Source organism: Zootoca vivipara, chromosome 16 (assembly GCF_965207765.1).
Source record: "Zootoca vivipara chromosome 16, rZooViv2.hap1.1, whole genome shotgun sequence".
Taxonomy (NCBI): Eukaryota; Metazoa; Chordata; class Lepidosauria; order Squamata; family Lacertidae; genus Zootoca; species Zootoca vivipara.
Genome location: NC_142599.1, coordinates 39,724,231 through 39,750,918, shown reverse-complemented (window position 1 = coordinate 39,750,918; position 26,688 = coordinate 39,724,231). Strand labels below are relative to the sequence as shown.

The window sequence follows — 26,688 nt, the reverse complement described above, 5'->3', positions numbered from 1 at the left end:
TGCTGATATGCAGCAACGCCTCGGAGCCGTCGTGGCTGCGGCCATGCCTTGCCTCGCCCTTGCCCGCCCTGCCACCCCCTCTCGCCTGCCCGACCCTCCCGTCCTCTTGCTGCAGAGTTCCAGCATCACAGCGTCATCCAGAGACACCCACAAATATGAGTTATCTCTCTCTCTATTTCTTCCTTCCTTCCCTCCCTCTTCCATCCTTAATAAAATACGGGGGGAGGCAGATAAGCCCCACATAGAAAGCCCATCAACATGGGGGGATGACTCTTTCAAATACGGTATTTACCAGTAATTGGGGGGGGGGAGAGGCACCTAGGCCTCTAGGAGTTGGCTGCTATGCCTAGGAGTAGGACAATTCAAGAAAGCAGAACGATGCATATGATATGGTAATATATCAATAGAATCGTAGAATTGTAGTCGGAAGGGACCACAAGGGTCATCTAGTCCAACCCCCTGCAATGCAGGATTTTTTCCTAAGGTGGGGCTTGAACCATGGTTGAAATATTATGCTGCTATGCAGCAACGCCTCGGAGCCGTCGTGGCTGCGGCCGTGTCTTGCCTTGCCCTCGCCCGCCCTGCCACCCCCTCTCGCCTGCCCGACCCTCCCGTCCTCTCCAGCCAAGCAGGGTAGCCGCCAACGCTACCAGCCCCAGAAGCACAAGGTGGCCGCTGCTGCCACCGCCACGATGTCATCAGGCCCGCTGGCCCTTTAGCCCCGCCCACTTTGTGGCCCCTCCCCTTCTGTGCCTTGGCCCCGCCCCTGAACGACCATGGCTTGCTCCCCCCCCCCCTAGTTTTGATCCTGGCTACGCCCCTGTGTGTGTGTGTGTGTCCCAAAATGTCTCTGAATTTTATTTTTTTTAAAGTTCTGCTGGTGACAAACATCACAGGGATGCCAAGGCTTATTTTTGAAAAGGGTATATTTCCATACTTATATGTTCAAGAGAGTGAGAAAGGCCACGTTTTCGCCACACATTTGAAGCACCACAACACCGCTTTAAACCTTTGTGGCTTCCCCTAAAGAATTCTGGGAGCTGTAGTTTGTTGAGGGTGCCGAGAGGAGCTAGTGCTACATTCTCCAGAGTCCCCTGTAAAATGGTGCCAGGAAGATTTTGGGCGTCATACGGCAGGACAGAGTCTCAAAGAAAGATGCGCTCCGCCAAGCCCACATCCCCAGCACGATCACACTGCTACCTCAGCGACCTCTACGCTGGCTTGGCCATGTGCACAGAATGGAAGATGGCAGGATCCCCAAAGATGTGTTCTACGGCACCAGCTGGCTTCAGGCACCAGACTGGTTGTCGGACCAAATGTGCGCTACAAAGATGTCTGCAAACATGACACAAAGGCTGGCAACATCAACCCCACCATGTGGGAATCCCTTGCAGGTGACCGACCACAGTGGCTGGAGACAGACAGACAGGTTGCGCATCCATAGGAGTGACCAGAGGAGGAGTGACCGCTGGGAGGAGGGCAGAGAGAAGAAATGCCATGGGGCACCTGTAGCAGCGAAACTGGCTGCCTTCATCTGCCCCAGCTGCAATAAAACCTCTCTCTCCCGTATTGTTCTCCAAAGCCACAGCATGCACTGTAACACTCCCAACAGCTTGACTTCACCCCCAAAGGCGCCGTTCTCCATTGTCTCCCGAGACAGATGGGTGCCAGCAATTAATTCCCTTTAGCTTCTCTTTGCCAGGCCACCTTGTCTTGGAACGAGGGTGGCTTTTGCTGTTTCGACGCCGTCTGCGCTGAGTTGTTCAGCACAGAGAAACTCTGGGATGGAACATTCCCTTGGCAAAATGACATCCACGTGGCTGGCACAGAGAGAGGGAGGGAGGGAGGTGGCGGGGTGGGGGAGAGACAGGCAGGGAAAGAGACACACATGAGACATCATTGGGCAGAGAGAAACCTCCTCCTTGTGTCTCCCCGAAGCACGCTCCAGGTAAGCCTCCCGGCTCGCTCCCTTGGAGAGACCAGAGCAGGTTTTAAAGGGCGGGGGGGGGGCGTTATCGGCAAGTGGCTTGATCCTTTTTACCACGGGAGAAAGGGGGTTATGTGCTTTTGGGACCTTCTGGAAAGCTCAAGGAGGAAGGAAGAGGATGAGAGGGGTTTACAAAACCATTCACCTGGTTTGCGCATCTCCTTTGCGCGAAGAGCGCTGTCACGATCCTGTCCTGGGATTCCCGGTTTGGAAGCGGGGGCGGGGGGGAGGATTTGGGGCAGGAGGTGACCTGGGCGTAAGAGCCAGAGTCATGGTTTCTCCAATGCCCCGTGTGAGGACAGCTGGACTCTTGTCTCCACTGGCGAGTCCCTGCAACTCAGCAGCCCTTGCTGCCTCCGTCAGCGGAGGGGGAAGGCAGGCATCGTGGCTAGCAGCTGCTGCTGCTGCCAGTCCAAGTAGAGCATCTTGGGCGGGATGAACCAATGGTCTGTTCCAGTATAAAGGCGGGGTTCATAAATTCAGGGTGATTCCTGCAGGGGCTGGACTAGATGACCCTTGGGGTCTCTTCCAGCTCTACGATTCTATGATTCTATGTGCTGCAGAAATCCCAGATTTGCTTGCTGGCATCATCCGTGCGCATGAGGTTTGGGAGTGGCGGTGGTTTGAAACAAACCAGCTCTGCTCCATCGTGTCCCAAACTTTAAAAGTCCCGGCCTGCAAAGAGCTTCCAATCAGAAAGTCAACACAGCAGGGACTCCAGAGGAAAGAGGTAAATTTGACCGGGGGGGGGGGAGAGAACACCTGCATTTATTTACACACACTCAGTATTTTAGTTACAACTCACTTTTGCTTTTTGCTGCCTTTCATTTCTTATCTCGGCATTTACAGCTTTGAAAGAATCTATGTTGCAGATATAAAGATTAGCTGGATTGATAGCTTTGAATTTTTTTTGGAAAATTAGGAGGCGAGATACTTTGGGTTGTACCCAGTGCCGGTCCTACTCAGAGTAGACTTGTTGAAGTTAATGGGCACGGCTCACCTAGATTTCTGGATTTCGCTGGGTCTGCTCTGAGCAGAAGTTAGAAGCGATAATTATTTTCATTATAATCACAATGGTGTCTCCTGATCCCTGCAGCCGTTGGCTTACAGCAGAGAGCCACTAAATCTCTTCCGGTGCAGTTGTGGCTGTGGCCTGTTGCCCAATGGGGCTGGCAAAGGGGGCCCAAAACGGTAGGCGGAGCCAGGGCCAACGAGAGGCGGGGCCAAATGATTTTACCGGTATCTTTGTCCTCCTCCTCCTCCCTACTGAGTTCTGCAAGGGACAACACTGAGACTAAGGAGAAAGAGGAGATTAACTGGCAGGCAGGGGCACCCCTTGGGCTGGTTGTAAGTAAGGGGGCTGGCCATGGGGGGCTAGTGAGTCTGTGCCCCGTTTGCCCCATGGACCAGCCTCCATTGCCAGAGTGTGGATCCCCAGACCTGCACGTCTTAAGGGATTTTCCAGCCCGAAAGCATCACAGTCCTGCTCGGTTTCCCCAGTTGTTCATTCATTCACTTTTATTTTTAAAAGGCGGACAGCAAATATGATGCTGCCATCTCCTTCTGCCAAGATCCAGCTGGCTTCCAGTCTTCGTGGGAAGGTTTTCGCGACATTTGGGAGAAGGGGGTGAGTTTGCGCTTCAGTTGCAAATGCTAACGGGCTTAAAAAAAAAAAAAGCTCCGAGAGATCCAGAGCAGACAAGACAATGGTAAATTAACTCTGACTTCAACGCCCCACCCTCCCTGCAGACACACACACAAAAACCCCGCACAAACTCCCGCACACCCGCATACTTAAATGGATGTTTCCTGCCAGATCTGAGAAATCAACGATGACTTAGAAACGGAGGCTTGCACACATTTGGGAAATACTTCCGCCCCCCTTCGGAATAGGTTGAGTTTAGCGGGTGGGATGAGGTGCTACATGCGTAATGAGTAGCAAAAGCAGCTTTGGGGAGGAGGATCTGGAATGGGAAAGCTCTGCGGGGAGGGATGCTTGACCCTTCGCCGCCCACCGCTTCTCAGTCTCAAATCGCTGAGCGTTGGAGCCTCCTGGGCAGGAGCGGCTGTCTCCTGAGCCCATATACTCAAGAAGCAATGACTACTGGTACTCTTGCAAGAGACACTCCATCCTTCTTGAGAGGCAGTGTGGTGTAGTGGTTAGAGCGTTGGGCTAGGCCCTGGGAGTCTCGGGTTCAAATCCCCACTTGGCCACAGGAGGCACACTGGTGGGGGGTCCTTGGGCCAGCTGCCGTCTCTCAAAGTTGAGGATAAAATAAGGAAGACCCATGTAATCAGTAAATACATATCTCCGTCTATGGGTCAGCAAACTTTTTCAGCAGGGGGCCGGTCCACTGTCCCTCAGACCTTGTGGGGGGCCGGACTATATTCTGAAAAAACTAATAATGAACACATTCCTATGCCCCACAAATAACCCAGAGATGCATTTTAAATAAAAGGACACATTCTACTTATGTAAAAACACGCTGATTCCCAGACCGTCCACGGGCAGGATTTAGAAGGCGATTGGGCCGGATCCGGCCCCCGGGCCTTAGTTTGCCTACCCAAATCTACGGCAATGTTGTTCGGCCTCAGATCCCCATGTGCTTTTGGACTATTTGCTGTTTATTTATTGCTCCAAGGAGCTCAAAGTAGTGCAAGTGTTTCTACGCCCCCTTAGTTAATCCCCACAACAACCCAGTGAGGCAGGTTAGGCCAAAAGACTGGCCCAGTCACCCTTCATAGCTGAGTGGGGATTTGAAGCCTGGTCTCCCAGGTCTTGGTGTGACACTCTAACCACTATGCCACTGCTGCCTCTCTGCACTGGTATACTCCAGCTTTCCCCAACCTCCAGATTATGGCCCAAGGGTCGCAGGTGATGGGAGTTGTAGTCCAGGAAGACTCCAGGATCATCATGACAAACCCCTGCTACTGGCCTGCTATGGGCAGTGGGAACCACCGAACGAGGGGGATTTCTTAAACAAAATGGAGCAATGGCAAACACTCACAGCCCAAGGGAACCTTGGTACCTGGAAACATGAGGAAATTCCCAAGCTTGATGCAAGGCCGGTGAAGAGTTAGCTCTGAGAAGCTGGGTTCAGCTCAGCACAGTTGAAAACTCTTTTTCCTCCATGAGGTCTAGAACCCTGCAAGCTCTTGCCCAATTCGAGACAGCTTTAAAATCCCCTTTCCTCAATGAGGCCTGGAAGCCTAAAACCCAAACCATCCCCTCGCTGAAGTGCATTCCCGGTTCTGTTTTGGAAAGGAGACCGGGTAATTTGGAAGCCCCAACTCTGGAGAGAGCTTCAGATGAGGAGAATTTCAGAAGCCATCCTATTTCCTCAGCGGGTTCAACACAGACCTGTGCATCTCTCCTCAGTCCCGTTTAAGACTCGCACCTTTTGCCAATGCGGGGCCATCAGGAGATTGGTTTTGGCAGAAAGCACCTCATATTTCCCCCCACGATGCTCCAGACACCTTGTTCCTTCAGTCTCTGGCCTGGATGTGATCGCATTAGCCTGATTAAGTTTCTCCGCTAGGCTGAGGACACATACCGGCCACTGCATCTCTCTCACTATTCTCTGGAGTCAGAGAGAAGTCCTTTCCCCCCTGCTGTTCAGGGAACCAGGCCCTTTCCACAACCACTTTGCCTCTCTTGCCTCTGTTCAAAGCATGGCATTAATAGATATATGAATGTGGGAGCTGCAACAAAATGTTGCAGCACAAAGTGCTTCTGTTTGAGATGTCCCCCTCCCCCCGCAGGCCTGGTTTCCCATTTCCCCCTGCAAAAAAATGAATGTGTTGCCATTGTCACAGGAACACCGGAAGCTGCCTTAGACTGAGTCTAAGCCAATGCAATTATGGGCTGCATCAATAGGAGTATAGCGTCTAGATCAAGGGAAGTAATAGTACCACTATCAGTACCACTCTGGTCAGACCTCACCTGGAGTACTGTGTCCAGTTCTGGGCACCACAGTTCAAGAAGGATACTGACAAGCTGGAACGTGTCCAGAGGAGGGCAACCAAAATGGTCAAAGGCCTGGAAACGATGCCTTATGAGGAACGGCTTAGGGAGCTGGGTATGTTTAGCCTGGAGAAGAGAAGGTTAAGGGGTGATATGATAGCCATGTTCAAATATATAAAAGGATGTCATATAGAGGAGGGAGAAAGGTTGTTTTCTGCTGCTCCAGAGAAGCGGACACGGAGCAATGGATTCAAACTACAAGAAAGAAGATTCCACCTCAACATTAGGAAGAACTTCCTGACAGTAAGAGCTGTTCGGCAGTGGAATTTGCTACCAAGGAGTGTGGTGGAGTCTCCTTCTTTGGAGGTCTTTAAACAGAGGCTTGACAGGCATATGCCAAGAATGCTTTGATGGTCTTTCCTGCTTGGCAGGGGGTTGGACTGGATGGCCCTTGTAGTCTCTTTCAACTCTATGATTCTATGAGTCAGGCCACTGCTCCATCTAGCTCAGTATTGTCTACACTGGCTGGCAGCAGCTTTCCAGGGTTTCAGGCAAGGAGTCCCTCCCAGCATTTACCTAGAGATGCCACAGAGGACTGAACCTGGGACTTTCTTCATGCAAAGCAGATGCTCTCTCCCTGAGCAGGAGAAGATGCTAAGTGTGGCAGGAAGATTCAAGGACCATCAAAGAAACATTTAAACATGGGGGGGGGAGAGAGTGTGTGTAATTTTTGCAGAATATGGATAGATATTCACAGTGCTTTTTTCTAAAAAATATTTAGGGGTACTCTCATTTTGACTCAAGAAAATCACCATTTTATAGTTCAAATTGGGAAAAATGAATACAGTAAGTGGACAAAAGTACAAAGATTCACAAAATGTTTAGGGGTATGTCCCCACACAGGGGGGGGGGAGAGTACTGGGTATTCAAAAGCATTGGCTATTCTCCTAGAGTTCTCCACGACATATTGTTGTGAACAGGGATTTTCAATCTGACAAATACAAAAGGTCAGAAAAGACAAAGGCCTCTTTGTGTTGGTGAGGAGATGAGAGTTTCTGTGTCTCAAATTAGACATCATGCAAATGAGATTTCCCGGCCAAAGCAAGCTCACACCTCTCATTGAGCTTGCAATACATGCTTAAGAGGCTCGTTTATAATTATGTTTGGCAAATGATTCATGCTTTTATGTAGCTGTGCTGTTTTATACTTTCTGCATGCCCCATGATCATATTATTAAGTTGTTGTGTTCTGCGTTATAAATCAAGTCATGTTGGGAGTTTTTTGTTTTCCAATGTGTTTCTTATCAATAATAATAATTTTTTAAAAATCAGTTTGACGCCAGCAAACTTTTGTTCTGAAAGAGAAAAAAAGTTTGACAACCACTGCTGCAAAGTCTCGTTTTTGCAGATCTAATGAAGCAAAATGTTTGGGAGATTCAGGACAGGCAAAATGAAGTACTGGGGGAACAGTTAAACCAGGCATTGGCCCTCCAGATGTTTTGGGACTACAACTCGCATCATCCCTAGCTAACAGGGCCAGTGGTCAGGGATGATGGGAGTTGTAGTCCCAAAACATCTGGAGGGCCTAGTTTGGGGATGCCTGAGTTAAACCATGGCGTTCACTACCAAAATTGATGATCAGCAGCCTGGATGACCTTAGAAAGGGTTAGAGAAATTCGTGGAGTGGGTGACTGTCCTTGGCTGCTAGCCATCAGGGCTGCCTCCTGCCTTCAGGATCAGAGGCAAGAAGGCTCTGGATACCAATTGTTGGGAAACCCAAGTGGGGAGAACTCAGGTCCTGCGTTGGGGAATTTCCAGAGACATCTGGTTGGCCACTGGGAGAGTCGGATGCTGTCCTTTGGCCTGATCTGGCCGAGCTTTTCCTACATTTTCAGCAGAGAGGGGCTGGAAGCGGCTTATCTGGGGCAGACGTGTGCCTTTGGGGTCAGGATCTGCCCCCAGAGGTTTCTCATTCTTTCCTAAAAACATGAGAAGAATCTGCTGTTCTCCCAGGGGCCAACCAGATGCCCTCGGGGAACCCGCAATCAGGATTAGAACTCAAGAGCAGCTCTCCTCTCCTGCAGTTTCCAGCAACCGGGATGCGGAAGCTGTGGAGGCAGAGCCCAGCCATCGTGAATGGTAGCCATGAATTTGCCCTTTAAAGCACCCGGCTTGTGGGCCATCATTGCCTCTTGCGACAAGGAGTTCCACCGTTTTTAACTCTGTGCTGCATGCCAAAACACCCCCCCCCTATGTCCTGACTCTTCCAACATTCAGCTTCTTGAGATGCCCGAGAGGTGAACTGACTCAAACTTTATAGCCACAGGCTGAAGAAAACGGGAGATGATTTCGCCTTCCGCCATCCTCTGGTCTCAGAGGGGAAGGACAGCCTTAAGAGCAGCCTTAACCTGTTATAAGAATTTTAAGGTCTTAGATATATAATAAATGTTCATAAATGTACAAGGCAAACACGTACATAAATATATAAACCACGTCTGAAACAGTACAGGAAGATGGTCCTGAAACCGTTTTGACTCCCAAGCTGACCAAGTGTTTCTCTGCAAGGAGGGAGGGGGTGAAAGAAACCTTCCCATTTTCTCAGGAATTAAGTAATTACCATCTCAGAGGAATGGCTAGACTACCAGGAAAGGCAATTAGATAAGGCAGGGGTTCCCAACAAAATTTTCTCGAGGACCCCTCATCGAGCCGCTATTGTGACAAGGACCCCCATTAATTCCTAATCCTAAAATTAAAAAGTAAGAGCCAAATTAAGAGTCTTTTTATATTTATACGTTTTTTTACAGTTACAACAGAGTACTCCATCAGTATACAGTTAGTTTTAATTTTCAGTTCTTAATGAGATGAACCACTTTTTAACCAACGGTCTATTTTTAACTACGCGAACTGTAGCTTCCGCAAAAAACAACGCTTTGTTTACAAACACTACTGTTTTGCAAAGAGGCAGCACGCGCCAGGGAGGAGGGAGGGGAATGGAGAAGACAGGGTACCTGCGCAGTAGCGCACAAATAAAGCCGACGCGCGCAAAGCATCTTGGGGAGGTGAGCGTTAGTAGAATGCGCACGCTGCCTCTTTGCAAAACAGTAGTGTTTGTAAAGCGCCACCTAAAGGCATACAGCAGAACTACTGCCTCATCTAATTCTAGTTTTGCGCTAGACTCTGCTCATGCAGGAAGCGGCCAAAACAAAAAATCTGTTATCATACGAAATATATTTAATATATTTTTTATTCTAATAGCATCTTGCGGACCCCTCTGGCTTAGCTCGCGGACCCCTGGGGGTCCCCGGACCACCTGTTGGGAACCACTGAGATAAGGCATTATCAGATAACCTGGCAGAAAGGAAAAACAACAACATTCAAATTTCTTCCAGTAGCACCTTAGAGACCAACTAAGTTTGTCATAGGTATGAGCTTTCGTGTGCATGTCAGGTATCTGAAGAAGTGTGCATGCACACGAAAGCTCATACCTATGACAAACTTAGTTGGTCTCTAAGGTGCTACTGGAAGGATTTTTTAATTTTGTTTTGACTACATCAGACCAACACGGCTACCTACCTGTAACTATTCAAATTTCTGTTGCAGACCACCTTTTCTATGATGTAGGTATGATCTATCTGGGGGGGGTGTCTTGGGCTACACCCCTTCTGTGATGTATGTATGATGTTTGGAGGGGTGGTCTTGAGCTCCAGGGCGGGGAATTTCAAAATGTCTATATAAGGGCGGGCACACCTTTGTTCTGGGTCCTCCTCCTCTCTCCTGCGTGTGGGGGGAGCACCCTGTTGCAACAGTTAATAAATATCAGGCTTACTAGCTGCTTTGCTTCTCAATATTCTCTGGTTGGCCTCTGTTATTTCTCCTACCGATGGAGAACCTACAAAGGACTCTACAAGGGCAGATTTTGTTTACAACAAACCTTCCCTTGCAGGAGGCGCCATCACTCGTCCCAAAATGTCTGCGTCCTTTTCCAGACCCACCTCGGCCAGCACCCTGTGCCTCTCCTTCTCGGCCTTTTTTTGCTTATAAATCATCTTTGATCCCTCCCTTTTAATGCATCTGCTGGAGTCGTGCCAAGGGGACACTTAGAATAAATTGAGTTCTGGTTCCCTGGCAGAGACGGCGAGGCTGCGTTGTGCTGGACGTGGAAGGCCCTCCAGAGCGAGGAAGGGATGCCTGCAAGGTGCTCTATGGATCCCATCAACACTAGAGATTTAGGTCTGATTTGCCCGTGCCCCAGGGCATTCTGGGAGCAGCAGCCCTGTCCTAAGTACGTAAGACGACCTTGCTGGATCAGGCCACTGGCTCATCCTGGCTCAATGGGGAAGCCTGCGCACAGGACCCGAGGGCAGCAGCCACACTCCCCACTTCTGATTACCAAGCTTTGCATCCGCATCTGATAGGCAATGGGGTTCGTCATGGGAAGCTGCCTTAGATCGAGCCAGACCATTGGTCCATCAAACTCAGCATCACCTACACTGACTGGCAGCAGCATTCCAAGATTTCATGCAAGCTGTTTGAAAGACAGCATTCTGCCCTTCAAACTGCCCAGGTGTCAAGCACAGGAGTTCCCCTCTTCCTTCTGGTGGCTCCCCGACACGAATTAACAAGCACCTGGTAGATTTATACAGTAGACCCTTGGGTTACATTACTCTTGAGTAAGGTAAACTTCAGATTGTGAAAGCGGCAAACCTGGAAATATTTTTACAGGTTTCGCCGCTCGTGCATGCGCAGAAGCGCTCTATTGCACCACACGCACGTGCAGAAGCGGCGCCTCTGAATACAGATTTTTCGGGGTGCGCATGGACCCCCGGAATGAATTAAATTCATATCCAGAGGGTCCACTGAAGTCCTTTTATTTCAGCATTCTGTTACAAGCACGGATATCTGCAAGGATATCAGCTGCCTACTCTGGCTCCTCGCCACTTCTGCAGTAAGAAGCGTGCCAACAGGAAGTCCCTCCCCCCCGTGTCTCCTTTGTTCTCTGACACGCTTGGATCTCCGAGTTTGGGGGGAGGGAGGGGGTTCCCCCCACCTTCGATTGATGTATCGCCCAGCTGCTCCCTCCCTTCTGGTTGCTTAGCTACTATTTCATAACTTGGCAGCTTCTTGCTAAACTGTGCATCTTCTGTGTCTGCCTGTCTCTCTGCTTCTGAAAATGCTGGACTCAGTGTGTGTGTGTGTGTGTGTGTGTGAATATTCCCCTCTTCTGTTAGGAGCTGATCTCCCTGTGATTGCATTCTCTGGTCTTCCAATCCAGACCAGCCCGTGACACCAGGTTTTGAGATCTCAGCGGAGGCCCTTCTCTCAGTCCCACCACCCTCACAGACACGCCCCCCCCAAACATGGAACTCCCTCCCTAGAGAAGCCTGACTGGCTCCTTCCTTGCTGTCTGTCTTACCAAAGTGGCGTAAATCATATATACTGGGGTGTGTGTGTGTGTGTGTGTGTGTGTGTGTGTGTGTATATATATATATATATATATATATATATATATATATATATAAACTCAGAAAATTAGAATATCGTCGAAAAGTGCATTTATTTCAGTGACGCAACTTAAAAGGTGAAACCAATATATTAGATAGATGCATGACATGAAAAGCAAGATATATCAAGCCTTTATTTGCTGTACCATAATTGTAATTATTTGTCATTAGGCAGGTCAATTATAAATGGAATGTAATTAATGAAATGTAATAGCGATGTTTATTTTTGTATTATTGTAACTACCGGTATTTGTTTTATTACTGGGATTTCCAAAAGAAAGCATTTGTAAAAAAATAAAAATAAAAAATAATAAGTTGCATTACTGAAATAAATGCACTTTTCGACGATATTCTAATTTTCCGAGTTTCGTGTTTGTGTGTGTGTGTGTGTGTAGAATAAAAAATTCCTTCCAGTAGCACCTTAGAGACCAACTAAGTTTGTCATTGGTATGAGCTTTTGTGTGCATGCACACTTCTTCAGATACACTGAAACAGAAGCCACCAGACCCTTATGTATAGTCAGAGGGTGGGGAGGGGTATTACTCAGAAGGAGGGTGGGATTGGGTGATTGACTGATAGGGGTGGAAACCCGACTGTTTACGACTGCCCTGTATGCACACGGAAGCTCATACCAATAACAAACTTAGTTGGTCTCTAAGGTGCTACTGGAAGGAATTTATTTTATTTTATTTTTAACACGGTTAACACGGCTACCTGCCTGTAACTATACGCTGTTGTGATTCTATTTCCCACCTCTCTTTCTCTTTCTGCAGCAAACAAGACACGATGCTTCTGGAGGAGAAAGTGAGGGAGACCTTTTGAAGAGCGAAGGGCTGAGGGCTGTGAGCTGTGAGGAGAGCTTCCACCCCGATTCTCTGCAATGGCAGCTGTTGTGGTCAGAGGTCAGCACGACACCTTTCGAGGAAGAAAGGGAGGGTTTCCCCTTCTTACGCTTGTGAACAGCGCTTTGCCCATCCAGGAATTAGATCCAAGAGATCCCGTTCTTGGCATTGGGTGGGGAGGTGGGGGAATCCATCGTTTATTTATCTATTAAAAATCAAAGCAGTTTGCAGCTATGAAAACACAAAAGCATACAATAAAATAGATTTTATTTTTTAAAAAACGTTTAAAATGGGCATCAATTAAGCATTGTGGGAGCATGTATTCTTAATTGCCTGCATAGGCAGGGTGGACTAGAAAAGTTTTCCTCAGGCATTTGAAAAGCTGAGACACGGAGCCAACACATAAAAACCAATCTATTAAATTGCAGGTGGCAAAAGCAGTGCAGCACTGTTAAAAGCCCTTCCAGAGAATCATAGAGATTGGACCCCTGAGGGTCATCTAGTCCAACCCTCTGCAATGCAGGAATCTCAGCTGAACAGTCCCTGACAGGTGGCCATCCAAACTTTGTTTAAACACCTCCAAGGAAGGCCGCCACCTTCCAAGGGAGTCCGTTCCACTCCGGAAAAGCTTTCCTTAAAAGCAGTTGGTTCCCGAAAACCTGCCAGAATAAAACGGCCTCCCCTGCTGGCAGAAAGACAAAAAGGAAGGAGCTAGTCTGGCCTCTCTAGGAAAAGAGTTCCACTGTCCGGGAGCAGCCACCGAGAAGGCCCTCTCAATAAGAGGTCAATTCCCCCCATGGCTCTGAGTAGTCCTTCATCGGGGGTCTTACAGGCTCCTCATGCCTTTGCAAATGAGAACATTCCCTCAATATCAACCATCTTGGACCCTACAAATGACATAGGAGGGCTTGGTGCCACTAGATTGGCACTTACCCATGACAGGGCCTTGTTGGTGGTGGCTCCCTATTAAAGGAATAACCCCCCTGCCGAGATGCTAGCGTTCACCTTTCAGCTTCCTCAACAGAATGAATGTGACAAGTGTTTTTCCCCTTCTTGCGGTCCAGGTCTGGACAAAGGAAACTGTGTCACCACCCTTCGGGTCCGAGAAAAAGCAAGGATTTGGTGACTCTCCACTGCAGCTGCTTCAGGTCAGACAACACGAAGGCAAAGGCATGAATTGCAGTTGAAATACAATGGGTGGGGACAAACAGTACATGCATCGCAATTAGTGTGTCAGGCTAGGTAACCTGAGAGAACAGAGTTCGAATCTTCACTCAGCCATGAAGCTCACTAGGGTCCCAAAATGCTGTGGTGGTTATTATTATTATTATTATTATTATTATTATTATTATTATTATTATTATTATTATTATTATTTAAATTGGGGGGATCTTTCCCACACACATTGAAACCAGGGCGGAATATGTTGAAAACATCCCACCCACGTCTAAAAGCCCACAGATAGTTATTAGAGAGGAATGTTTTTGCCTGGTGCCTGAAGATATGCAAGGAAGGCACCAGGCAAGCCTCTCTGGGGAGAGCATCGCACAAACGGGGAGCCACTGCAGAAAAGGCCCTGTTCTTGTGTTGCCAGCCTCTGAACCTCTCTTGGAGGAGGCACCTGAAAAAGGGACTCAGATGATGATCTCAGAGTCTGGGTAAGGTTCAGAGAGAGAGAGGCCGTCCTTGAGGTGTTGCGGTCCTGGGCCGTTTAAGGCTTCAAAACCAGCACTTTCAACTGGGCCCAGAAACTAATTGGCAGCCGGTGCAGTCGGACCAGGATCAGTGTAATATGCTCAAACTGTCTTGCCCCAGTGAGCAACCCGACCGCCGAATTCTTTGCTAGCTGAAGTTTCTGAACCGTCTTCAGAGGCAGCTATACGTGAGTTCAAGTGTTACAGCGAGAGGCGGGGGGGGGGATATTATCCCTATCAATTTACTCCACATCTGTAGCGGCGCATGTTCCTCATCTCCAGCTTCAAAGATTTGTTGTCTTTTTCTAAAGGCACTGGGGAATTTGCAACTGCGGGCCATGGCTAATTTCGGCCTCGGCCTCCCTTGACGGGTTATGTGAGTCCTTTGAGCTAAATGCCACGTTTAATGAGAATCTAACTATATGAAATGATGATTCACCTCAAATTAGGTTCCGCCTGCAGTACAGTACTTTTTCTGTTTGTTTTTTGTTTCCAAAAGGGGCGGGCGCAGATAAAAAAACTGTATAAACGGAAATCGGGTGCGTTTGGAGGAACTTAAGAAAAGAGTCGGGCGGTTTTTCAGGACGGTTCTTCTTCGCACAACTATAAGTAAGTAAAATCACATCCATCCATTCATCCCCCCCGCATGCCGGTCCCAGCATAGATTCTTTATAAAGAGAAATTGCAAAGTGGGCATGAGTCTGATTTAGGGTTGCGGGGAGGGGAGAGAAAGAAATTCTATGCAGTTGGCATTTTAAGGCAAACCTTCATTCGTACTCTGTTCCTGAGATAATCCGCAAACTGATATCCTTTGAAACTCACACCAGGGCAGATCTTCAGTGAAAATAGATGTGCAACAATACACATTTTAAAGGTTAGTGTGCATTAAAATGCATAGATAGATAGATAGATAGATAGGTGTTTGGGGGTCAGTTTGGATGAACCCCTGGTTCCCCTTCCAAACCTGTGATCTTATGTGTGTCAGGTAGGTAAGAGGAAGCTAGCCAAAGTAGTTCCTTTGACAACGTAGCGGCTTTCTCTGGCTAGCTGCATATCCAAAGAAGTCGCTCTGTTGCCACAGGAACAAATGGGTGGGCTCTCCTGCTTGTGGGTTTCCCAGTTTAGGGCATCTAGTCGGCTACTGTGAGAACAGGATGCTGGAATAGATGGGACACTGTTTAAGTTTTAAGTTGTTCGTTTTAAGCACACAAACTGACGTGGAAATGTTGTGAATGGAGGCTAAGACAGGGGGGAATGAGAAGTCCACTCCTGATCTGAAGGGTGGGGGGAGAAGGGAAGGCAAAGCCTCCCTCTGGCAGCTCAGGGTGAGAGTGCCCCAGCCAAGAGGGCGGAGGCCCTTGCCCCTGTTTTCCTCCAAGGGCTCCAGGCACCAAACAATTTTACTTTCCTACATTCATGTAATATCTTCCTTCGGTCATGAGACCCAAGATGCAACTTGAAAGTACATCCTGCTCTTTGTGCAAAGCTCCGGGAATGGCACAAGGCAGAGCTCTTTCTCTCCCCTGTCCTGCTCTAGTTTTCACAGCAACCCTGCGAGGAAGGCTAGGCTGAGAGACCAAAGTCACCCAGGGAGAGTTTTGAGGCCAAGAGGGGATTTGAAATCAAATCTCCCTAGTCTTAAGTCCAAGAGGGAGTTTTTGGATTTTGTGGTCAGTGTTTATTCCCCCCCCCCTCTCTCACACACACAGAATCATAGAATTCTCCAAGGGACCTCAAGAGTCATCTAGTCCAGCCCCCTCCAATGGAGGAAAATCTCTCTCTCTCTCTCTCTCTCTCTCTCTCTCTCTCTCTCTCTCTCTCTCTCCCTCTCTCTCTCTCTCTCTCTCTCTCTCACACACACACACAACTTCCCCCACCTCTCTTTTTCTCTCTCTGTCACACATAACAGAGCTTCTCCCTCATACACATACAAATACATCTTATCTCTCACATGCTCTCCCTGTTTCACGCACACACCTCAAATTATTATTATTATTATTATTATTATTATTATTATTATTATTATTATACCTCACCCATCTGGCTGGGTTGCCCGAGCCACTCTGGGAGGCTTCCAACATACACAGTATAACTACATAATATTACATCAAACTTTTTTTAAAAAAAATCTTCCCGATACAGGGCTGCCTTCAGATGTCTTCTTAACATCAAATAGTTGTCTATTTCTTTGAAATCTGATGGGAGGGCGTTCCACAGGGCGGGCGCCACCACTGAGAAGGTTCTCTGCCTGGTTCCCTGTAACTTCGCTTCTCTCAGGGAGGGAACCACCAGAAGGCCCTCGAAGGAGGACATGTCTCCACACGATAAGGGAGCTGTGCTTTCCCTCTTTCCAACCCCCTCCCTCTAACCGCAAGGCTCTCTTGCTGTCGTTACTACCTTCAGGAAAACAAGCGAGATGGAGGCTTCCCCTGGGACAAAATGGCGGCCCTTGCTGCTGCTACTCGCCGTCATCCCAGCCACCTTCTTGACGGGATCCAGGCACACCTGCCCTTCACGGTGCAAGTGCTTGTCCCAGGACAAGGTGGTCTTCTGCAACGGCCGCAACCTGACGGCGGTGCCGGGCCGGATCCCTCCGGATTCTGAGCTCCTGGACCTGAGCCAGAACGTCCTTCGCACCCTCCAGCAAGGCATGTTCTCCCGCCTGCAGGCTCTGAAAGAACTCGACCTGAGCTACAACGCCCTTTCCAACATCGAGCCGGGCACTTTCAACAGCCTGAAGAGGCTGATGACCCTCCGGCTGACGGGCAACAAGCTGAAGATGGTCCCCTCCGGCGTCTTCACAGGGCTTCCCAGCCTCGCCGTCCTCGACATCAGCGAGAACGAGATCGTCCTCTTCCAAGACCACAGCTTCAAGGACCTCTCTAGCCTCCGGAAGCTGGAGGCCGGGGACAACCACTTGATCTTCGTCTCGTCCCAGGCATTCAGTGGCCTCCAGAGCTTGCGGCAGCTCACTCTGGAGAAGTGCAATTTGACCGGCATCCCGGGAGAAGCCCTCTCACATCTCCACCATCTTGTGGAGCTCCGGCTCAAGGTCCTGAGCATCCGCTCTGTCCCTGACCACTCCTTCCAAAAGCTGCATCGCCTGAAGGTCCTTGAGATCCACCGGTGGCCTTCCCTGACGGCGCTGAGGCCTCACAGCCTCTTGGGCCTGAACCTCACCGCCTTGTCCGTCACCAGGTGCAGCCTCCGCGAGGTGCCTTACAAAGCCATCCACCACTTGGCCCACCTGAGATTCCTCGACCTCTCACACAACCCAATCTCGGTCCTCCGTGGGAGGAAGCTGGCCGAGCTCTCCCGCCTTCAGGAGTTCCATCTCACGGGCGGGCGGCTGGCCACCGTCCAGGCCCACGCCTTCCACGGCCTCGTCCACTTCCGTGTCCTCAACCTCTCAGGCAATGGCTTGCGGACGCTCGAGGAGGGCGCCTTCCACTCGGTGGGGAACTTAGAGGTCTTACGGCTGGACAGGAACCCTCTGGCTTGCGATTGCCGCCTCCTATGGATAATTCGCAGGCAGCGAAGGCTGAACTTCGAGGCCCAGCAACCCGTCTGCGCCACCAACTCAACGAGCGAGGGGAAGGTGTTCCGCAAATTCTCCGACATCCTTCCGGGGCACTTCACCTGCAGGAAGCCCACGATCGAGAAGGAGACTCCTCCTCAGAGACTGAGCGTGGAAGAGGGCGGCCGGGCCATGCTGACCTGCAAAGGCCATGGCGACCCGCCCCCCACCATCTCCTGGGTGTCTCCTCACAACGTCTCCCTGGACGCTAGCCGCAAAGGCCGGCTCACGGTCCTTCCCGACGGCACGCTGAGGATCCACCACGCCTTCCCTCAAGATGGCGGGGCCTACCTCTGCGTGGCCCGCAACGCCGCTGGAAACGACACCAAGTGGGCCCACCTCCACGTCTTCAGCAACTTCTCTGTCAGGATCAACACCAGCTCCCTCAACACCTCGAGCGCTGCCCTCCCGTTCCTCGTTGACGTCGGCACCTTGGCAGGGATCCTGGCCATTGGGATTGTGCCCTTCCTGTGCTCGGTCGCCATCTGCTTCGTCTTCATCTCCCTCTGGAACAAGGGCAGGGGGAACGCCAAGCACCACATCATCAACGCCGTGCCCCGATATTCCCGGGGCTACAAGGCCGTAACAAACAGGCACAAAAGGGGGGCCAAGAAACCCAGATGAGGTACCAACTCAACATCTGAAGGACGCCATGTTCGTTCTCTTGGAATGCCAGTGCTTAACGAACCAAAGGAGCCCATTTTGATTTTCATAGTTTACACGGAATTTCTTCTGCTTCTTTGGCCCCGGGCAGTGTAAAGTTTGCCAAAGAAAGGTGTAGATTCCCTGCCCCTGCTCCCAGATAATTTCAGAACCAAGATGGATGCTTTTTAGTCAGAGGCAGTGATAATTCTGAATCCCAGTTGCTGGAAACCACAGGAGGGGAGGGTTGGTCTAGTATTTGAATCCGGCTATCTGGCTGGCCCCTGGGAGAATAGGATGCTGGACTAGATGGGCCATTGGCCTGATCTAGCAGGCTCTTATTATGTTATTATCTACCCTTAGAAAACCTAAAATTAAAGATAATTGTCCCTTTTTTATTAAGAAAAATACAGCCACACAAAATTAAGCAAAAAACAACCACTCTCTCTGATGTGTGCCTACCAGGCACCTGAATTTGGCCAGCGAGTCTGATCTGGGAAAACCACACCCCTGACACCGTATTATCGGTAGGAGAATTATTATTACTTTTCTTAACCACCTATGACCATAAGAACCCAGGGTGGGTCATGACAATTTGAACTACAATATTAGAAACAAATTTAAACAAATTGCAATCACAAGGCTAGCGTGAGTCGTAATATTATCTACAGGTGTATCAGGTGACAAAGGTAAGGAGGGTGCGCTTTCCGCATACGCCGAAAACTGTCTAGTGAAGGTGCCAGGTGCATCTCTGTGGGAATGGAGTTTCATAGCTGAGGGGCCACCACAGAGAAGACCCTCTCCTAGGCTGCCACCCCCGAACCTCTGAGGGGGGGGAGTAAGAATGAAGAGAGCCTCCTCTAGCAAGCTGGCCCCCAAGAGGCTTCGTGGGGAAGGCAGTGGTCTTTCAGGTATTTGGGGCCTAAGTCATTTAGGGCTTTAAACACTAAAGGCTCGTGAATTAGGCCTGGGAGTGAACCGGCAAGCAATGAGAATACAACACCTCAAAGAGGGAAGCTAACGCAGCAGGTGGAAATGAAGAATTGGGAGCCCACCCTCAGGCTCAGAGCAGGCTTCCAATTCTCCCCTAGCTCCTGCGCCTTGAACTTCCCCTAACCTGAGAGGAAACACCTGAGGTCGTGTGATGTGCCTGATGTCACAGGGTGACCAGTGATTGACAGATGGGCATTCACCTATCAAAGTGGCCCCAGTTGTGGAGGTGTTGCTCCCTTTTTGACCCAAGCCTCTGGCCAAAAGTGGTCCCCCCTCCCTTTACATTGCATATTCCAATAAAAAGTAAACAGAGACTATATCTTAAAGACCAACTAAGTTTTTATTTTGGTATGAGCTTTCGTGTGCATGCACACTTCTTCAGATACACTGAGACAGAAGCCACCAGACCCTTATGTATATTCAGAGGGTGGGGGGGGGGTGATGGGACCCAATCTTAAACATCTCCTCACCCACAACAATACAACCACCAGACTTAACATGGACACTGGTACCAGAGCCTGCAATAAACCCAGATGCCAACTTTGCTGCCACATACACCCGGACAACATCATTACTGGCCCCAACAACATCCAACATACCATCTCAGGACTATTTAATTGCTCATCTTCTAACATTGTGTATGCCATCAAATGCCAACGGTGCCCTTCAGCTCTCTATATTGGACAAACAGGCCAAACCCTATGCCAAAGGATAAATGGACATAAATCTGACACCAGGAATCACAAGACAGAAAAACCAGTAGGAGAACACTTCAATCTCCCAGGACATTCTATACAAGATCTCAAAGCAGCTGTTTTATTACAGAAAAATTCAGAAACAGACTGGAAAGAGAAGTTGCTGAATTGCAACTCATTAGCAAGCTTAAAACCATGGAGCCACCTGGAATGAACAAAGACATAGGATTCTTATCTCATTATACATGATCAAGTTTTCCTTAGCACCTCAGCCCTTGCTCCCCCCCCCACAAGACCAATTGCAGTCATTAACAGTCGTTAACAGTCATCAACAGGTTTACCACTCCTATCAGCCCATCACCCATTCCCATCACCCCCACCCCCCACCCTCTGAATATACATAAGGGTCTGGTGGCTTCTGTTTCAGTGTATCTGATGAAGTGTGCATGCACACGAAAGCTCATACCAAAATAAAAACTTAGTTGGTCTTTAAGGTGCTACTGAAGGAATTTTTTTATTTTGTTTCGACTCAGACCAACACGGCTACCTACCTGTAACTAGAGACTATATCTGTCACTAAACCCGATAGCTCAGTGGTTGAACATCTGCTTTGCATGCAGAAGGTCGCTTCTGGGAGTGGGGGTGTCCTGGGGCTTTTTCTCTGCTACCTCCCGTCAAAGTTGGGCTGCCGGTGTAAAGGGGGGGGGTCCCTCAGAGGGCATTGCCAAGGACCCCGATCAATGCTGCAACTGGTTCCATGAAAGCAAATCCATTCTCATTCTCCTCTCGTACCTTAATCAGCCACCACTCACTTCTAATGCCAAACGCGGGTGGCTGAGTGCCTTTCATTTTTCTAAGTGAAATGAAGCCACCCCAAACAAGGCCATGTTTTCTCCAAACTCGGGTGTCTCTCCAGGGATATAGAGTTATACAGTACTAGGTTGCAAATGGACAACAAGAAAAGGGCTCGTCCTCTGTCGCTTCCAGGACCTGAGTGCCTGGGTGGGATGAAATTCTGCACTACTATGCATGTTTCCTTGGGAGTAATCCCTGCCGTGTTCCCAGAGGCTGTTTCAGAGGTGAATGCTAGCGGCTGAGGGACCACCGCCTTCATCCCCTGCCTCGCAAGCGTCTGGTTGGCCGCTGGGAGAAGCAAGATGGCGGACTATATGGACTCTTTAGTCACATCCATTGGAAGCCGGCCTATTAGGGGCAAATGGAGCAGGGCCCCAACGACTGTGGGCAAAGCAGGTGGAGGGTTGCCATATTTTTAAAAAGTGAAAATGTGGACATCTTGCCAATTTCCGCCTGGACACTGCTTTCGACCACAGTATTCCAGGTATGTCCGGGAAATTCCAGACTTATGCTACCCCTAGTGGAGAGAGCTGTTTTCTGGTGGGATCCGATTCCGTGCCAGCAAATTCAGGGTTGCGTGATTAATGCTGGTTTCGCCACGAACAGCGCCATTTTTTGCTTTAAGGAGGAAAGTGACGGTGAAATGCCCTGAGGTGATACTTGCTTGACAGAACGGCTCTGGCCCTCCCCACCCAAAAATTCAGAATAAGTGCTTGATAGCAGCATCTAACCTCACTGCAAACAATTCAGGGCGAATGCTCAGGAAAAGAGTTGTCCGAGGCAACCAGAGAGAGCTTTCTGTTCCTCTCCCGTAATACTGGAATCTGAAGGCTGGAAGATTCAGGACAGAGAAAGGAAGGACTTCTTCCCACAGTGAAGCGTTAGACTGTGGAACTCCCTCCCACATGATGCAGTGACTGCCACCAACCTGGGTGGCGTGAAAATAGGATTGGACAAATTTGCTTTTGAGAAGACCATCAATGGCTTCTAGCCACAACGGAGAGGCTATCAGCTGTCGGAGGCGAGAGGTCTCTTAATCCCAGTTGCTGTTGCTCTCAGGTCCTGTTTGTGGGTTTCTTGTTGAGGGATCATCTTTGCTTGTTGCCGCACACGGTGACTTTTGCTCCCTGGAAGTGAGAGGGGATGCCGTAAAAGGCACCTCGGGGGGACGACGTCAGATTTGGGGGCTGTGCCAAGGAACGGGCTCCATGAGGGAAATGACTTCAGTATAGCACGCGGCAACGGTGCTGCCTTCAATTCCATAAGCAAGTTTCTTAGGGCGCTTCTCACAGACAAATGTCAGCAGCAAAGATCTCAACAGCACTGGGTTCAAATTCTGAAGGCTGAGCTCCCTGCAGTGACAGCTGCAGGGGAAGAAGAGGCATCATAATAATAATTTTGTTCTTGGGATCTGAACCCTGCCTTGAGACCCCCTCTGCCTACGCTTGGTGCTCAATGATTTTGAATCAGCCTGTACATTTATAAATAAATATGATTTAAAAAATTTTTGCACATGAAACTATCTGCCTCTGGTCCCTTTTCTCTGCGGACAGAAATGATTCCTGCTGGGTTGTTGTAAGATATATATATATATATATATATATATATATATATATATATATATAACCAAAACCACTGGTTCCTAAGACTTAAAAGTCCCAGGATCCTTTAAATAAGTTCTGGGCAAAATTGGTGAAGTAGCAAAAGTTTATTGCAAGAAAAACATCATTGCAAGATGGGTGACCAGTGCAGGCCCACCCGGTTCAGGAAGTCACAAGCATTATATCCTTTTCCCGAGCGCAAAAGTCCCTCCTCTAAACGCCCACCAGGAAGGGGCGTGCAAAGTTTTCAGCGTATCGGGTCCGCCTTATTAACATACGACCATCCCACTTCCCCTGTTAATCATTGTGCAAATATGGTCAAAGCCCCCGAGCCCCCTTCTATTTGACGTAAGCAATATACCGCAATTTGTCCTAGTTACATGTGTTAACCTAACCACATATGCAGGCACAAGCTAATTTCCCATCTGATAAAGCTAAAAGGCAAACCGCAATTTGCCTAACAAATGATCCAGTCCCAGGTGCAAGAGGGCTCCATGTCTGGGTCTCTGACCACAAGCTAAGTGTCTTACGAGCATTGTAACCACGAGTTTTGCTAAATGTGTATATCTGTCACCTTGAAATAGTTTGTGGTTAACTATCAGATATATATGTTCTCAGCTTGTGGTCACCTATCAGTTATATATTCTTAGCATTTGCCAACTCTTACCAGATTCTACCTTGGTTCTCAAACTTAATCCTGTTCCGGAAGTCCGTTCCAAAACCAAAGCGTTCCAAAACCAAGGCGCGCTTTCCCATAGAAAGTAATGCAAAATGGATTAATCCGTTCCAGACTTTTAAAAACAACCCCCCCAAACAGCAATTTAACATGAATTTTACTATCTAACAAGAACATTGATCCATAATATGAAAGCAATAATCAATATAAAGGTAAAGGGACCCCTGACCGTTAGGTCCAGTCGCAAACGACTCTGGGGTTGCGGTGCTCATCTCGCTTTATTGGCCGAGGGAGCTGGTGTACAGCTTCCAGGTCATGTGGCCGGCATGACTAAGCCACTTCTGGCAAACCAGAGCAGCGCATGGAAACGCCGTTTACCTTCCCGCTGGAGTGGTACCTATTTATCTACTCGCACTTTGATGTGCTTTTGAACTGCTAGGTTGGCAGCAGCTGGGACTGAACAACGGGAGCTCATCCCATCGCAGGGATTCGAACCGCTGACCTTCTGATCGGCAAGCCCTAGGCTCTATGGTTTAACTCACAGCGCCACCTGTGTCCCAATGTACTGTACTATGAAATATTATAAAACTATAAAAATCAATGTACTGTACTATAAAATAAATAAGACGGTAGATGATTAAAATTAAATGACTGATAGTCATTGTTTGGATGGGGGGCTTTTATCCATTTCCGCAGTCACATAATCAATCAATCAGTGGCTGAACTGGGTTCCACACAGTCACAAAAACAAATTAACCGAAAAAGCCTCAAAAACAAAAACACAAAATAAATAGCAAAAACAAAAGTGCCAAACTTAATCCGTTCCGGAATGTGTTTGACTTCCGAAATGTTCGAAAAACAAGGCGCAGCTTCTGATTGGTGCAGGAGCCCCGGAAACAATAGCCGACAGCTGGATCGGACGTTTGGTTTCCTAAAAACATTCGAAAACTGGAACACTTACTTCTGAATTTTCGGCGTTTGTGAACCTAGGCATTTGAGAACCCAGGTGTTTGAGAACCAAGGTACCACTGTATAATAAACACATAAGGACACTGATAGTTTAGGTTAATGGGCAAAAATAGGCCACAGCTTTATTGGTTACAGATGTGAGTAGTTTGACTTAGGCATTGGGTGAAACCAGACTATATCCTGACTCCTGCCTGTCTGAAGGGAGTCTCCTAAGGGTAAACCACCACTAGGGGGAGCCTTATGATATACTGTATACATCAAATTGGGGCACCTCCAGTATCCCTGGAGGGTCATGGCATGGCCCTAGCCCACGACCATGCTTCGGACAGGATCCACACCCCCAGATCCCTTTAACGGGATGCCCTTATTGAGGAGGGGCAGGTGGAGGCTACAACCTCCCCTCCCATCACAAAGGCTTACCTAACTAACCGCACAAAGTTAGGACGATTGCTACAAGGTAGGCGAAAACCAAATGGCTGGTTCCAATTTGCCAAGTGGGTAAAAATTCCTCCTTGGCCCCATCAATATGGCGGCCGACATACCGGTATGTCCATAGCAAGGTCAAGTCATACCAAAACTTAAAAAGAGGGCAGGTTGGCTGGGAGATCTGGTGAGGAGGTGAAAGGAGGCCGCAGTTCAAACATCCTGCAGCCACGACGATGCCCCCCCCCCGGCCGCCCCAATTGGTCAGCTAGGGTTGTGGTGCAGCCAGGGGTCTCAGTGATGTGGGGGGCAGTCCTCCTCCCCCAATCCAAGTCACTGGGGGTCCCAGATGCGGGACTGCAACACACACCCTGAAGGGGAGCAGATTTTGCAACTCCTGTCAAATTCTACACACACACACACACACACACACACACACACACACTATTGTCTTACAGACAATTGCTTAAGAACATCCTTGTTGCTTCTAAACATCCTTTAAAACGGCAGAACTATGGATTGAGGTCTTTAGACCTGCATTTATGGAAAGGCGGTATATATCTCACTGTTGTGATCCCCTGAACTGGATTGCGAAGCCTTAGTTAGTACAACCTGCCTGTGCCTGGCATCTTCCCTTAAAACCCCAAATATTAGCTAAATTATAACATTTACTAATTAAAGCATTTAGGGGGATATGACCCCTCACCCCACAAACTTCTAACAGCCACCTTTGAGTTCTTCTGCAATTTCTGGACTCTAGGCCTTTAAGATCATAAGTGTAGGAAGGAAATCAATTGAGTCATTTGCATTCCACTGTTGTTTTGATGTTTTCTTAGTCTTCTTAAGTCTATTTCATAGTTCAGCAGAGCAGCTTGCGATGCTCTAAATGGTGGAAAGAAATTTAGCCGAGAGGCATTTGAGAGGAGCTCAAATTGAACTAGGAACTTAACTACGTAGTCTGTTTCATAAAGGTTCAAACATGAACTGGGATCAGTTCCTTTTAGGGCAGGTTGAACTTGAACTAGGATTCCCTAGCTGTCCCAGAGACCTTGTGTGTAGGATGGTTAAATGCAGAGAGAGCTGGGGAACCCCCCCCCCCATGAACTTTGAGTCCTCCGGTATCATAGGGGTGGCCCTGCCCATCTGTTGTTGTTGTTTGTTTGTTTGTTTTTAAAAAGACTCATAATGGGTGGACTGATTTTGGATCTGGCCCTCAGGTTAAAAGAAGTTCCCCACCCCTGATTTTTTTTTTTAAAGGCACAGCACAAAAGAAAAATGGGTTGGGAGGGAAGAGAAAAAAGCAAACTCAAGCACAAGGTTCTTAGCTGCAATAAATTAGTATATGTAGATTTGTCCTTTTTTAGGACTTCTGTGGGGACGTACTAAAAGGAGTCAGGGAAGGCCTATTTGGGACGCCTGAAGCCCAGAGTGCTTGGGCTGTTCTCCCAAAGAAGGAAGACCCATCTGGGCAAAAGCAATGAAGCTCAGATCCGCCTTGCCCCCTGTCATTTTGTGGGAAAATTTATTCTGAGTGAATATCCATAGCGACGAAGAAATCAAACGAACTGTGGGTGCCAAAAATGGCAGATTCCTGTTGACTGAAAGCAGTGCTGATGTAACATTGCTCATAATTTTCAGACAATCACTCCAGCAAACGCTTTGCAAAATTATGGGGTTGTGTTATCTGGCATTAATTCCACTCAGAGCAAAGTAACTCTGTTCCATCCATTTCAGTGGGTCTCCTCTGAGTAGCTTTTGCCCTGAGCACAGCCCACACTGTTTAGGGAGGAGAGAGGCGCAGCTTAATTCTGAATACAATGTGCATATTTTTGCATAGTCACACACACACACACACATGCAAAAAAAACCACCAAACCTGGACATGACTTAAGATCCATTCATTTCAATGGGTCTACTCTGAGTAGCAGCGCTTACCTGGACGCTGCCCACCTTATTGCTGGGGAGCGGGGTGAAGATGGGCAGTTTGATTTCGGATACAAAACCCTGTTTTACGCACACGTTAAGAAAATAAATAAATAAAGCGCCCCCCCCCCCGCTCCCTTTAAAGATGCGTGACACAGCAACGTGGGATTTTATTTCTTCATTTTGGATGCACCAGGCGGCTGCAGCGCCCAGGCGTGACCAGAAGAGGGCGCCCCATCAGAGGCGGTGGTGCTAATGGGACGCGCCCTGCTGTTCCCAGAACAGATTAAGGTTTCAGGCACCAGCAATAGAGAAGCTTTGGAAGGAGGAGGAGGAGGAGTGGGCTT

At 48.7% G+C, this 26,688-nt stretch overlaps 1 protein-coding gene across 1 annotated transcript; it reads left to right on the top strand.

The window, feature by feature from the left end:
* The first annotated feature begins 13,355 nt into the window (after positions 1-13,355).
* On the top strand, positions 13,356-19,515 carry LINGO4 (leucine rich repeat and Ig domain containing 4). The gene is made up of 3 exons (XM_035097634.3): positions 13,356-13,441; positions 14,487-14,596; positions 16,391-19,515. The coding sequence occupies exon 3, from the start codon at positions 16,404-16,406 to the stop codon at positions 18,186-18,188; it is 1,785 nt and encodes a 594-aa protein (XP_034953525.2). The 5' UTR covers positions 13,356-13,441; positions 14,487-14,596; positions 16,391-16,403; the 3' UTR covers positions 18,189-19,515.
* The last annotated feature ends 7,173 nt before the right edge of the window (positions 19,516-26,688 follow it).

Bases quoted from the DNA above. Each gene is read 5' to 3' on its own strand.
- LINGO4 (XM_035097634.3), top strand. From the start codon at position 16,404: ATGGAGGCTTCCCCTGGGACAAAATGGCGGCCCTTGCTGCTGCTACTC.